The sequence below is a fragment of the Phaseolus vulgaris genome, chromosome 5 (genome assembly GCF_000499845.2).
Source record: "Phaseolus vulgaris cultivar G19833 chromosome 5, P. vulgaris v2.0, whole genome shotgun sequence".
NCBI classification, from domain to species: domain Eukaryota; kingdom Viridiplantae; phylum Streptophyta; class Magnoliopsida; order Fabales; family Fabaceae; genus Phaseolus; species Phaseolus vulgaris.
In genome coordinates, this window is record NC_023755.2 from 1,322,230 (window position 1) to 1,336,848 (window position 14,619).

At 29.6% G+C, this 14,619-nt stretch overlaps 3 protein-coding genes across 6 annotated transcripts; 1 reads left to right on the plus strand and 2 right to left on the minus strand.

The window, feature by feature from the left end:
• Positions 1-1,466: 1,466 nt before the first annotated feature.
• Positions 1,467-2,402, minus strand: LOC137836120 (zinc finger protein 3-like). Its single transcript, XM_068644979.1, has one exon. It carries the CDS (start codon positions 2,400-2,402, stop codon positions 1,467-1,469), a length of 936 nt encoding a protein of 311 aa, XP_068501080.1.
• A 2,453-nt stretch (positions 2,403-4,855) lies between these two features.
• LOC137836122 (zinc finger protein 1-like) lies at positions 4,856-5,725 on the minus strand. The gene has a single exon (XM_068644980.1). The coding sequence runs from the start codon at positions 5,723-5,725 to the stop codon at positions 4,856-4,858; it is 870 nt and encodes a 289-aa protein (XP_068501081.1).
• A 2,772-nt stretch (positions 5,726-8,497) lies between these two features.
• LOC137834700 (uncharacterized) lies at positions 8,498-13,432 on the plus strand. 4 transcript variants are annotated; one of them, XM_068642841.1, is made up of 6 exons: positions 8,498-8,820; positions 10,557-10,629; positions 10,720-10,813; positions 11,968-12,096; positions 12,182-12,239; positions 12,622-13,432. In XM_068642841.1, the coding sequence occupies exons 1-6, from the start codon at positions 8,788-8,790 to the stop codon at positions 13,093-13,095; spliced, it is 861 nt and encodes a 286-aa protein (XP_068498942.1). In that variant the 5' UTR covers positions 8,498-8,787; the 3' UTR covers positions 13,096-13,432. The 4 variants fall into 4 exon arrangements, with proteins under 4 accessions (XP_068498942.1, XP_068498941.1, XP_068498943.1 ...); XM_068642840.1 differs by having other exon boundaries at positions 8,505-8,820; positions 12,179-12,239; XM_068642842.1 differs by having other exon boundaries at positions 8,505-8,820; positions 12,025-12,096; positions 12,179-12,239.
• The last annotated feature ends 1,187 nt before the right edge of the window (positions 13,433-14,619 follow it).

Sequence of the window (14,619 nt, forward strand, 5' to 3'; positions counted from 1 at the left end):
ATGACTATGGTTGTTTAATAGATAGAGGTATGACTATGGTTGTTTATTTAAACACGAGTTAATAGAAATATGTTTAAGGAATAAGATCTCATGTCTTTTGCAATTATTATTTAGCCTAAAGGTGTAAAAGAGTTTGAACACTACGAGAAAATAATCAAATTATAGTTAATTTTAAAAATTAAAATAATTAGTTATTATTTTACTAAATTAAAGACTATTTTAGAGACTAAAAAAATTATTGGTATTTAAATTAGTTTCTATTATTAATAAAATAGTTTTTAAATTAGTATTTAATAATTAACTACCAAGGTTTTACCTACTAATATTTTATATTTTAAATTAGTCTTTAAAACACTAATTGAGACCAATTTAGAATCTAATATATTAGTAGTTAAAACTGAAGTAGCTAATTTAGATATCAATTTAGAAACAATTTTATAAATTTTTATTAATAATAGAAACCATTTTAGATACAGATAATTTTGTAATCTCTAAAATAGTATATAGTTTAGTTAATATGGTGACTAATTATTTTTTGTCTCTAATTTTGGTTGTTATTTAATGAATTTATTGTAGTAGAAGGGTATGAACAAATTTTAGACTAATTTGTGAATGATCATTGCACATACAAAAATTCCTAAATTGATTTTAACTGTAATTTGCAATGTGTTTTATTTACTCAAGTAGTTTAAATCAGTCTATAATTGACAAGTGGTTAATTGTTTAAATAGCTTCTAGGTAGTTCAAATTTTAATCTAACCAAATTGAAAATTACTTGTTAAAGTAAAATTAATTAGGGAAGTTTGTATACAGAAAGATCAATATATGGAAGAATTTTTGGGATATAATTTTTGGCTTAATGATGTTAATTACATAGTCTATTAATTAAATGTTCAAATCTTTTCAGGACAAAGAATGTGGTTATTAATCAAATAATATACCATTTCAACTTCTATTTAGTTCAAATTTGATGTAAAAGCATAACCTTTGAAATTACTTGTTGAATTAAAATTACTTGGACATTCAAAAGCTTCTTTGGTGAAGAAATTAATTCTGTGATGTAATTTTAGCTTCAATAATGCTTGATATTGTCATAAACAAAATCCCTTGATTTCCTAACAAGTTTAAATATTTTTTAACCCTTAATTTACATAATTTTGAGGATCACCTATTAAGCCATATATTAAACTGGTAAATAACATATTATAATACTAATTTTCATGCATCTTTTCGTTTTAGTTTTAATTAAATCATAAATTAATGTTCATAATGGAAAATCATAAACTCATAATGAATGAGCAAATAAACTCATATACCACACCACCCATCTACAATTTAAAAAAATATCCGAGAATGTTTGTTTTTGAAATACAATTTGACATTAAAATATCACACTGTTGGGATAATTAAAATAAGAGAGTGATCTCCCATCAAACAACAACATTGATAATTACTCATATCAAAAACTAAAGTTTAAGTGATAAATCAATTTCATCAGAAGAAGTGGAATCCGAGATTTCTTCCTTTTTGGAGTGATCACCATTATCCTCTATATTCAATGGAGTCAAATTTGATCTGGTAGTAATATTTGTAGAAGATTCTCCAAGAAATGGAATATTGTTTCTAGTAGTACCATGATCATTTTGTTTCCTCAAAATTGTGTCATTTCCCATAATCCTAATTCCGGTATTTTCCCGTAAACCAAGAGAAGAAGAGTTTATCATCTCTTGTCTTGACAATGCTTGACCAAACCTCAAACCTAGTGAGGATGAAGGATACATAGGCTTGTGAATCATGGAATCCATCCGAACCCCAAGTGCCCTATTATAAGATCCATACAAGGAGTGTGTGGGATAAGGATAATAGAGAATATGAGGGTTCCCAAAAGTACCACCATCAATTCCTTGACGACGCTTTGCAAGAGCTCTTTCTTGTTTATGGGCATTTTGGTGTCCTCCCAGTGCCTGTGAAGAAGAAAACTCTTTCTGACAAAAATTGCAAGAAAAAGTCTTAGCCTCTGATGATTTCTCTTCTTTGTTGTTCTCATCTCTCCCTTGAGTGTGATTTGTCCTAGAAGATGAACCCGTGATATTTATTGGATTGAAAAAATCTAATTCCACTTTTGACCCACAAATTGATTGATCATTGGAAAACTTAGCAAAATCTAACACCATTTGAGGTTTGGAATTAGAAACCTGACCTTCTTCAAATTTGATACCCTTCTCCATCGTTGTTGTCACCTCGTCCTTCTTCCCTTCTTCTTTATGGCAAATATTTTGTGAGGTGCTAGAGGCTTCAGAGGAATAATCTTCCAAATTATGCGAGGATGCCATGAGATCAATTGAAGGGAAAAAAGATTCACTCTTTTGAATTTGTGGAAGTGATTGAATAGACAAAGGCATGACTATGGTTATTTATTTAAACATATGAGTTAATGCAAATATCTTTAATGAATAAGGAATGAGATATCATGTCTTTTGCAGTTATTATTTAGCATACAACTATAAGAAGAGTTTGAAGAGGTTTGAACAAGTTTTTGACTTATTTTTAGCATGATCTTTGCACATAAAAGAAATTCCTAAATGGATTTTAACTGCACCTTATATGTGTTATTTACTCAAGTAGTTTAAATCAGTTTATAATTGACATGTGGTTAATTGTTTGAATGGCTTCTAGGTAGTTCAAATTTGAAGTCAAACTAATTGCAAATTACTTGTTACTTAGAAAATTTCTATATAGAAAGATCAATATATGGAAGAAATTTTGGGATATAATTTTGGCTTAATGATTTTAATTGCAAGTCTATTATGGTGAATAATTACTTAAATAATTCAAATCTTTTCAAGACAAAGAATGTGGCTAACTCAAATAATATACCATCACTACTTCTATGTAGTTCAAATATGATGTTAAAGCAAAATTGGAAACTTTAAAATTACTTGTTGAATTAAAATTACTTGTGAGAAATTAAAGGAAGTAATTTTGTGATGTAATTTTAGCTTCATTAATGCTTGATATTGTCATAAACAAAATCCCTTGATTTCCTAACCAGTTTAAATATTTCAAATATTTTTTAACTCCTAATTTACATAATTTTAAATGATTACCTAATTAGCCATATATTAAACTGGTAATTAACATATTACAATACTAATTTTCTAATAAAGATGCATATTTTTGTTTTAGTTTCAATTAAACCACGAATTCATAAATATTCTAATAATGACTTAGGTTTTAGTTTCAAAGACTTTTTTTTAACAAAATTGATTTTTCATTAAGGACTTATTAACAAAATTTCAAATGGTCCTAATTTCTAAATTTTTTTCTGATGATTCACATAATTTCCTATTTTAATTACAATAATATTCTTGTCATTGTTGATTTTCAATGAAGAACTTATGACACACAAAACTTAGTGGCTCTCTAATTTGTAAATAATCAACATTTTTTTTTTAAAAATTTCAATAACATTGTTGACATATTTGTGGAAGTTTTACTTTTTAGGAAAGACACAATTTTGTATTTTTTGTGTGTATATTTTGAAAGATTAAAAATGTTTTGATATGATCATATACAAGTTTTTATGTATGATAAGTTTTATCTTTATAATAATTATTTTAAATATTATATTACCAAATATTAGTTCACAGTTTATTTTAATATTGATGGTTATCATTAAAAAATAGAATTATGATTTTTTAAAAATATTCATTACATTAAAGGTTATCAATTTATACTAATAACATTTGATTTGTGTTGAGTATAACAATCTATGAGTATATTACAAGGATTTGGATCTATATATACATAAATTTTAATAAGTGGTATGTTATATTTAATTAGTTACATCGTTCAATTCATTTTCACTAATAACCCAAATTTAACATTAAAGTGAGTAATAAAATTATTAATTCAAATTACTCATTAAAGTAAAATTATTTAGGTGTTTATGAGTTTATTAGTTAAAGAAAAAAAATAGAAGTATTGGAGTGTGTCTATATTTTCTAAAATATTTCTAACTATTTTATCTAATATTATATTTTTATTGAAGATTTTATGTTGATTAAAAGTATTGAATTGATAAAAACGATAACCATGTTCTTAAGGGGTGTAAATTAAAATATAATATGAAATCTATTTTAGAATAATTTTTTAATTTGGATTTTTAAAATATTTTTGTGGATTTTAAATATTTTTTTAGAATATGTTTCAAGATTTTTTTTCTTCTGAAATCTCTTTTCTAGAATGTACTTTTTATTCTAAATTTGTTTTTTTTTAATGAAAATTTGATTTTTCAATTCTTTTTCATAATTTTATTTTCGGAATACAAACTCTGTTCCACGTTTATTTTTTGTATTTTGAATTTTCAATTCCAAAATGAAAGATAATTTTGAAAATGAACTGATGGAGGTAACAATTCATCAGATGTGCATAGCCTCCCATAACTTGCACTCATGATTTAATAAAATGTTTATTATTATATTGTTATTATTATTACTTCTTTTAAATATCTTTAAAAGTTTGTTGTGTTATATGTATTATAGATACTGTATTATAAGTTTTAAAAAGAGTATTAAATTAGAATTAGTTGGGATAAATACAAAAGAAACATTCTTCTTAATCATTGTAGGTATCAAAATTCAGTATGGAAAATCACAAACTCATCACTAATGAGCAAATATATCACACCACCCATCTACAATTAAAAATAAAAATGAAAAAAAAATAAGAGAATGCTTATTTTTGAAATATAATCTGACATTAAAATATCATAGTATTAGGATAATTAAAATAAGAGAATAATCACCCATAAAACAACAACATTGATAATTACTCATACTAAATAAGATCAAAACTAAAGCTTAAGTGATAAATCAATCTCATCGAAAGAAGAAGTAAGATATGAGATTTCTTCTTTCTTGGAGTGATCATCGTTATTCTCTATCTTCAATGAAGTCAAATTTGATTTGTTAGTAACATTTGTAGAAGATTCTGCAAGAAATGGAATATTGTGTCTACTAGTACCATGATCACTTTGTGTCCTCAAAGTTGTATCACTTTCCATAATCCTAATTCCAGTATTTTTCTGTAAACCAAGAGAAGAAGAGTTTATCATCCCTTGCCTTGAAAATGCTTGACCAAACCTTAAACCTAATGAGGATGAAGGATATAGAGGCTTGTGAATCATGGAGTCCATTCGAACCCCAAGTGTCCTATTATAAGATCCATACAAAGAGTGTGTGGGATAAGGATAATAGAGAATATGAGGGTTCCTAAAACCACCACCATCAATTCCTTGACGACGTTTTGTAAGAGCTCTTTCTTGTTTATGAGCATTTTGGTGTCCTCCCAGTGCCTGTGAAGAAGAAAACTCTTTCTGACAAAAATTGCAAGAAAAAGTCTTAGCCTCTGATGATTTCTCTTCTTTGTTGTTCTCATCTCTTCCTTGATTGTGATTTGTCCTAGAAGATGAACCCCCGACATTCATTGGATTGAAAAAATCCAATTCCACTTTTGACCCACAAATTGATTGATCATTGGAAAACTTAACAAAATCTAACACCATATGAGTTTTGGGATTGGAAACATGACCTTCTTCAAATTTTATACTTTTATCCTTCATTGGTGTCACCTCAACCTTCTTTCCTTCTTCTTTACGGCAAATGTCTTGTGAGGTGCTAGAGACTTCAGAGGAATAATCTTCCAAATTATGTGAGGATGCCATGAGATGAATTGGAGGAAAAAAAGATTCACTCTTTTGAATTTGTGGAAGTAATTGAATAAATAGAGGCATGACTATGGTTATTTATTTAAACATATGAGTTAGTGCAAATATCTTTAATGAATAAGGAATGAGATCTCATTTCTTTTACAGTTATTATTTTGCATACATCTATCATAAAAGTTTGAAGAGGTATGAACAAGTTCTTGATTAATTTGTGCATGATCTTTGCACACAAAAAAATATTCTTAAATTGGTTTTAACTGTTCTCGTAGGGTGTTATTTACTCAAGTAGTTTAAATTAGTCTATAATTGACATGTGATTAATTGATTGAATAACTTCTAGGTAGTTCAAATTTGAATTCAAACCAAATTTTGCAAATTACTTGTTAAAGTAAAATTACTTAAAAAGTTTCTATATAAAAAGATCAATATATAGTAGAATTTTTGGGATATAATTTTGGTTTAATGATTTTAATTTATGGTAAATAATTACTTAAATAGTTCAAATCTTTTGGGTAATGTAGCTAATCACTCAAATAATATACCATCTCTAGTCTATGTAGTTCAAATTTGATGTCAAAACAAAAAATGGAAACTTTGATATTACTTGTTGAATTAAAATTACCTGGACATTCAAAAGATTAATGGAAGTAATTATGTGATGTAATTTTAGCTTCATTAATGCTTGATATTGTCATATATAAAACCCCTTGATTTCCTAACCAATTTAAATATTTAAAATATTTTTTAACCCTTAATTTACATAATTTTGATGATCAACTAGTAAGCCATATATTGAACTGGTAAATAACATATTATAATACTAATTTTCTAATAAAGCTGCATCTTTTGGTTTTAGTTTTAACTAAACCACAAATTCATGTTCTAATAATGATTTAGGTTTTAGTTTCAAAGACTTAACAACTTTTTTTATTAAGTATTAAGAACTAATAAGTTCTACCTCAATTGCTTTAGTAAGAATTGTAATTTTGTATTAAATCACATTCTATAGAGAAAGCTGAGAATGAATTTTGGAAAATTTACTACACATCTCAATCTTCAAATTTCAAATTTATCCACCTCAATATGTAAATTTTATATCTAATATAAAATTATTTCTCACACTATGTATGCAGTTGTGATTTAGCATAGTCACGTTAGTATTGGAAAAATATCAATACTCTTAGTAAAAATAGCAAAATATTGGAATATTCAAAAATAAAATAAGAAAATAAATCTGTTCCGCATAATCCACAATCCGAGCGGGTGTAGGGGAGACCAACCAACCCACTAGTCCGCTTAAATAAAAATAGTTTTTTTTTTCGACACCCATCAAATTGCTTTGTCTACTTCATCAAATCTGGAAATCAAATTTTGGAAGTGAAAATAGTTTTTTCATATTCTGAAAGGTAAAATAGTTGTTTGGATGAGTTATTTTGGATTTTGTTTTTCTCTTGGAATTTACTTTTATATTAAAAATTAAATTTCAAAATTGATGAGATGTAGGAAAAACATTAGTGGAGTGCATGAAGAAATATTTTAATAAAAAAATACAAAACAATTTATGTAGACTAACCAACATTTATGTGAGGCGAGCCAGCAAATGCAGCCCGCATCACTTTTGCGAGAGTTAAATGTGGGACGGACTAACACGTGTTGTCACCCTTACTTAAAATAATAAAATATTTCATATTTGTAAAAAATTATAAAAATGGTATAAAACAAAATCAAACAAAAAGATAATAATTCTTTTTCTTATTTTTATTTTAGATTAAAGAAAATTTTACTGTTACTTTTGACACCCTCATATTCCCTTGTTCTCACCTCTATTTTTCTTCAATTTTCCTTTTTACCCTTCAACCTACCTTCACTGTTTTCTCTCACAGAGTCCCACTCACCTAACACTCACACAATCTCACACAATTCAACCTCTCCTCACTACCAATGGCATGTGCTCTCAATGCTATCTCTTTATATTCCTGCATCTCCATACCTTCTTGTGCCACCCCATAAATTTTTCGTATTTCAAAAATACCCTTTTCAATATTCCGGATTACATAATCCAGAAGTCTTTTTCTAGATCCAGAATTAGCTTCTGGATTATGTAATCCAAAAGTCTTTTGTGATTAGCTTCTGGATTATATAATTCAGAAGTCTTTTCTATACATAAGATTAGCTTCTGGATTATGTAATCCGGAAGCCTTTTTTTCCAGATGTGTTATTAGCTTCCAGATTATGTAATTCGAAAGTCTTTTCTCAATATGAAATTGACTTTCGGATTATGTAATCGGAAATATATCTGGATTACATAATCCATAGACTTATTATTTCAAATCTAAGGGGTGAAAGAAAAAGATAAAATGATATTTTCACATTTAATATGGGGTGACATAAGAAGGTACAGAGGTGTAGGAAGAAAGAGTCCTTTTTATATCTGTTTTGAATGCGTTTTGTAGGGATTAAAAGTAATTATAAAACAAATAAATTTTTAAATTTTATTGCATTTGATTTAATTTTTTATTGTATAGATGTTTTTTTTATTTAAATTTTAAAATTAATTATTTAAAGGGTAAAATTGTAAGATTTTTTTTTTGTTTTTTTTTTAAAATTCAAATTTCTCTAAAAAACTTTTAAAATCAAATTTTTTAGCTTAAAATAAAAAACTGTCAAAATTATTATATTTTAGTATTATAGAGAATACAACTGAAAAATTTGATAAATTTATTCTTATTCTTATAAGTTATAAATTTTAATTATCTAACTCATTATTTTGTTCCATCATAATTTTTGTTGCCTCACAGGCTTGTGACGTTGCAGTTTCCTTCTATCGTCATCACAAATTGTTTCATTGTTTTGGTTTCCTTCGTCAAACTCGTACGGACGGATATTCCGCTGAATCGACACCTCGTTGGTTTCTGAGACAGCCCTTCGGATCTGAGACCAGACCAGATTGCCACGCTTCCTTTGATTTTGTCTTCCGCTTCCTAGTTTCTTATTCTCAGCTACAAAATTTTCTGCTTCTTCTTTTTCTTCTGGTTTCGTTCCTCTCCTGATTCAATACAATGAGAAAGAAGCTCGACACCCGTTTCCCCGCTGTAAGAAATTTTTTGTTTTCACCTATCAAAGTTTCTTCTTTGCGTGTTACTCTGCTTTTGGGTCTCCGAAAACTGTGGAAAGTGAAAGGAATGGTTTTTCCGACTTTAATTAAGTGTTTCGGGTTTATGATTATTGGGAGTTTCTGGAATGGAGGAGTGGTTGAATTAATTGGGTAAACTGTAATTCAGTGTAGTTTCTGGGAATTTCTGTGTTTGTGGTTGGTAATTAGTACTATTCGAATTGGAGTTCTAGGAGGGAGAGTTTTGTCCATTGTAATACTCTACACTACTTGAGCAGAATGGTCTCAGGTGGAGAATACTCGTGCCAAGTACTAAAAATGGTTTATACTCATGAGGGTGATTTGCAGATTTGTGATGTTAATTTTGGATGCTTGTCTTTGTTGGATTTTTTCTGTAAAAAAAACATTTCATATAAAAAAAGTAAGACACAATTTCAAGACACACTCTGGCGCTTGTCAAGTTTATACTCTATTTTTATAGGTTAGGGATAGTCCTTGGATATATTCTTTATCATCATAACGACTTGAAGTGCTATAGAAGATTTATCTAAATGGTTATGCCTTTCATTTACCATGTATTTTGCTGTTTTATGTATCAATTCTCGGATTAGGTGACAAGTACATTATTGTTCAAATATATAATAACCTGATATTTGGAGTCTTGTCTTGATTCACTTTTTTTGCGTAATGTTGCTGTCTACAAGATTAGTTTGAGAAAGTTTCCAAAGCTTTTAACGTGTACACTGATGTGATAACTTCCTTTGATAACATGATATATGATAATCAGTGTTTTAAAACCCGGCTTGAAGACAACTGCCTTTGTGTTATAACCTCGTCTTGATCTGTGTAATATAACCTTGAGCACCTACTACATGAATAGCTTTCTCGAGCTCCTATCTGTGCAACTTCTCATGCTGGCAGAAGCTTCTACAACAGCTTCTCGCTTGTTACGTCAATTTTAAGGAAAAATAAAGGCTAAAGATCACACTTTAGGTATCAGAATAGACCTGGGCTACCTACAACTTCTCAACTTACCACATGACACTGATTGTTTGGAAAATTTGACAAATAATATATATATACTATGTACAAATATTATGTGCCTTTCATCGGTTCTTGCGGTTCCACTATCCACTGGTTTGACCTGTAACCCATTAACTCTGTACCTCTACTGAGTTGACAACCGGTCCAATTTTTAAAACATTGATCATAATGCTATTATTCTTTTAGAAAATATACTTGTCATTATAATCAGGGAGAGCACACAATAGCATTACTGCCTAGTTCTATCCATCAGTTTTACCCATTATACTTTCCCAACTTAGAAGTAATGTCTAATTAATAATACTTGTGATTACATTGTTTGCCTTGCTTCTGGTACTTACATTGTTTACCTCGCTTCTGGTACTTGCATTGTTGACCTTGCCTTGCTTCTTGTCCTTACATGATTTTCCTCGCTTCTTGTACCCTTTATTTTGCTGACAGATATACCAATTACCATATCACCAAATTTGGAGCATGGGGAAGGGGATACAGTGGGAATTAGATTCTATGAGATGGGAACTAAGTTTTCAGTTGAACCATAATTCTCTTAACAAATAGGATTATAGGAGTGTTATTCAGATTCAGTTCTTCCACTTTTCTGTGCCATTATTTAATTTAAGGAAAGAGGTATTTTAAGAGAATGCTTTATCTTATGGAAACTATAATTTTTAGGCACGAATAAAGAAGATAATGCAAGCAGATGAGGATGTTGGAAAGATAGCATTGGCAGTTCCTGTTTTAGTATGTAAGTTGCTTTTACATACTACCTAGTCTGTTTCCTGCCACAGCTTCGTCATTTCCCTCATTGTTGACGGCACCCTTGAATTTTTTACAGCTAAAGCTCTGGAGTTATTTTTGCAAGATCTCTGTGACCGCACTTATGAAATAACTCTTCAGAGAGGAGCAAAGACCATGAATGCACTGCATTTGTAAGTCAATGAATATTTTAATTTAAAGTTGTTTTTACCTCAATGAACCTTTTGGACTGAAGTGTTTCCATTTGTGGGCGTATTTTACCCTGTGCTGAAATTTGTTTTAATTTTTTTTAGTTGTGTTTTAATTATTAAACACTTGTTAAAGATGGTGAAGTTCAATGTTACGTATGAAAAAATCATACCCTATATTTATATATCTCTTAATAATTTCATGTGATAATTTATTGATTTTGATAACTCTATTGAAATCTGCTTTTGATTGGACTAAGTCATTTAACTCGTTCCTTTAGTTCAACCGAAAAACAAACCACATGTTTGTCCTATGTTGATGAGCATAATTTCTCATTTGGTCTTGGGTGTTAGGTAAATTGGGTCATAGGCCGTAGCTCATGAAGCAATTCAACCCTTTGTTCCTTTTAGCAATAATGGAGTTTTCTTGACCACACATAGCATGAAAAGTGGACATTTTTCTTGAAGCATTCTAGTTCGCAAACTAAAATTAAGCCCACCTAAGTGAAGGGGGCCATTTGGCTTTGTTCCAGTCAACCGCTGTAACTGTGCTAGACATTGGTTAGTTACATCCATTTGGGGATTATGAGTGGTGCTCATATGAAGTTTGGTGTCTTCACTCCGGAACAGTTCTTTCCAAAAATGACCCAAGAAAATATGTTCTCTATCAGAGAAAACTGAGAACGGAAATCTATCCAATGAATCACCTCCTTGGCTGAAAATGGATGAGCTAATGGGAAAAATGTACAAAAACTGTTATCCTGTACACCACTACAAAAATAGTGTCCCTTCCTTGTAAAATAGGTGACTTCATCATTAAGATTTCAAATTTACCTATATTTTGTGGTTTCTTTTGTATCTTGTGCTATATTTGAACGTAAGTTGACTTACTTGTCTGATTGACTCCTTTTTTAACTGAAAACCCTGAGTAAGATGATATGATACCACTGTAACCAACCCTAGGAGTTACAAGTTCTCTTTCTCTGATGTCTCTTTTCGCATTGTTAAGTTAAACTATATAATATTCAGGACCTGTTTGATTATGACATACTACCACTTCTCTTTCCAGTTTCTCCAACAGATTTACATCTTGAGTATATAGCAAGTCTAGTCTAACCAGTGGAAAATGTAAATTGCAGGAAACATTGTGTACAAAGTTATAACGTATTTGACTTTCTGAGAGACATTGTCAGCAGGGTTCCTGACTATGGGCATGGACATGGCCATTTTGAGGGTGGAGCCGATGATCGTGCCCTTTCAAAGAGAAGGTTTGAAGTTCAATAGCCGTTATTTTTTTCCTTGTGGTGCATCCATATAAGCAATTGATACATTTAAGAATGCCACATCTAGCAGGAAAGCTGCTGGTGTTGAGGGCAATGAAAGTGATGAAGAGTCCAAGAGGAGTAAGATGGTAATTGCATTTCCATGAAAATCCGTGATAATACATAATTATATTTCTTAAATAAGGGTAAAGTGACACACACACTGACAATGGTGCAAAACTCGTTACATTTACACTGTCTCATGACTCTTTGCCGGAAATGACTCTTGTTAATTCTACCATGGAATTGTATCTAGTTATCATGTGAAAGTTCCACTTCATTCTAAATTTTTTGAATGATTAAATTAAAAGTAGTGTTATTAAGTGGATATTTTTGTTTTTCTTTTGTTTTTAGAGTAATATCATTTATTAGAAGTTATTCTTGTTAGGAAAGGAAGTTGTCTTGTGTGCAAGACGGCCTAATCTTGGACTTCTATTGTTTTGGTCAATAACCTTTTTTGTTTTCTTGCAGCGTGAGTTGGGCCACACCGGCACTCCCGGTAGGGGAAGAGGCCGAGGTAGAGGAAGAGGCCGTGGTCGAGGGATTCGACCTGTTGAAACAGACATCGGTCATCAGCAGGTTGAGTCTGAGCCTTGCTCCTCTATTCAACAAATTAGCAATGATATTCCTAACACAAGTCTGCCAATAGATAATGGTGTGCAATCCAAGGAGTGTTCAAAGGAGAACTTTGCAGCTCATGAGGAAAGTACTCAATCTTTCCGTAACATCGATCTGAATGCTAACTTAAACGAAAATGAAGACAAAAATGCTAGTGCAGCTGTTCAGGCTTCAGTGCCTGAGCCTGCTGACATGGACATTAAACATGAAGAAATTCCAGGCTGGTCCCTATCTGAAGTCGACAAGATGGCCATTGACACTATGCAACTTGCAACCCTTGGTAGTAGACTAGAAGAGGATGATGAAGATTATGATGAGGAAGGGTAAATAACATGCACCTTGGGGGATTAGCTTTGTAGGAAGAAGCTCTTGGTAACTGAAGAACAACTACTTACTAAGTTACTACTGCTACTATGATCACTATCCTCTAGTAATCACTGTATGTGTCCCATGCTAATCTGATGACCCTTCTCTCTAAACTGATATGTATCTGTTCTCCTGTAGCAGATGTAGATTTATTTTTTCTTCCCTAATTGTAATGCTAGCATCATACACTTTTAGGATTTAAATGGATGTTGTTAGTTGACAACCACCTTACTAGTTCAGGATCAAACTCTTGGTGTATCTGGTTTACTAGTTGATTTCTTTATGTTAGATTACTCAAGATACTTGTTAACTGATAGAATAGTTTTTTAGTTATATGTTCCACAATTTGAGAGTAAATGCATATCAATGCATGTCAACTACATCAAAAAAAATGAAAGAAACATAATTATCTCATTGCTGGAGAATATTTTACTTTGAATATGTTTGTAACTGAAGTTTTGGAAGAGAATGAAGGTAAAGTTTTGATTTCTTAGATATACTCGAATTTGGTAATTTTTGAAAGAACTATAGTGATAAATTAGCATGAACTTAATATTATAATCTCTTGTTTTTCTATGAACATCATAACTCTTAGCTAAAAAAAAAAAAAGTTATCTTCCTATCCTTTTTTGCCTTCAAAACACAATTCCCAAACATATCAGAGACCGTTTCTTCCTGCACCTCCATCACGTCTTCAGTCACATCCATAAATTTTAAAATTCCCAAAATTACACTTCAGTAAAAAGATAAAAATTGAAATAATGTTTCATACTAAGCCAAAATTACCCTTCAATAAAAAGAAAAAAATTGAAATAATGTTTCATGCTAAGGATTACTTATTTTTAAATTTCCAAAATTACTTTTCAGTAAAAAGATAAAAATTAAAATAATGTTTTACACTACAGATTACTTAATCCAAAAGTAAAAAATTACCAAGCAAAACATTTCAAATTGTAAATTTTTCTTTGGGAATTTAAAGACTAAAAAATTTGTTAGTATCTAAATTAATTTCTAATTGATAAATGATTTTTAAATTAGTATATAATTAGATACCAAAATTTTAAATACCAACTAAATAATTAGTAGATAAAACTTAGGTAACTAATTAGATATCAATTTAGAAACTATTTATCAATAATATAAACTAATTTAAATACCAATAACTTTTTTAGTTTCTAAAATAATATATAATTTAGTTAATATAAAAACTAATAATTTTTTTTATCAATAAAACTAGTTTTTAATTAATGATTTTTCAGTAATGAAAGTTAGTTTGAAATATATTTTGAAAATTTAACATGGTTCCAAATTTTTAAGAAAATGTGATTCCTTTCTAAATTGTCCATTTCTAAAAAATGTGGTTTCTTTTAAATTGTTCTCACTAAAACGGATTTATCTCAGTTATAAATGTATGTGTTTTGATTTTTTTTTTAATAAATTTAGACCACATTACAATTTTTTTTTTAAGTATCCACAATCAAATTC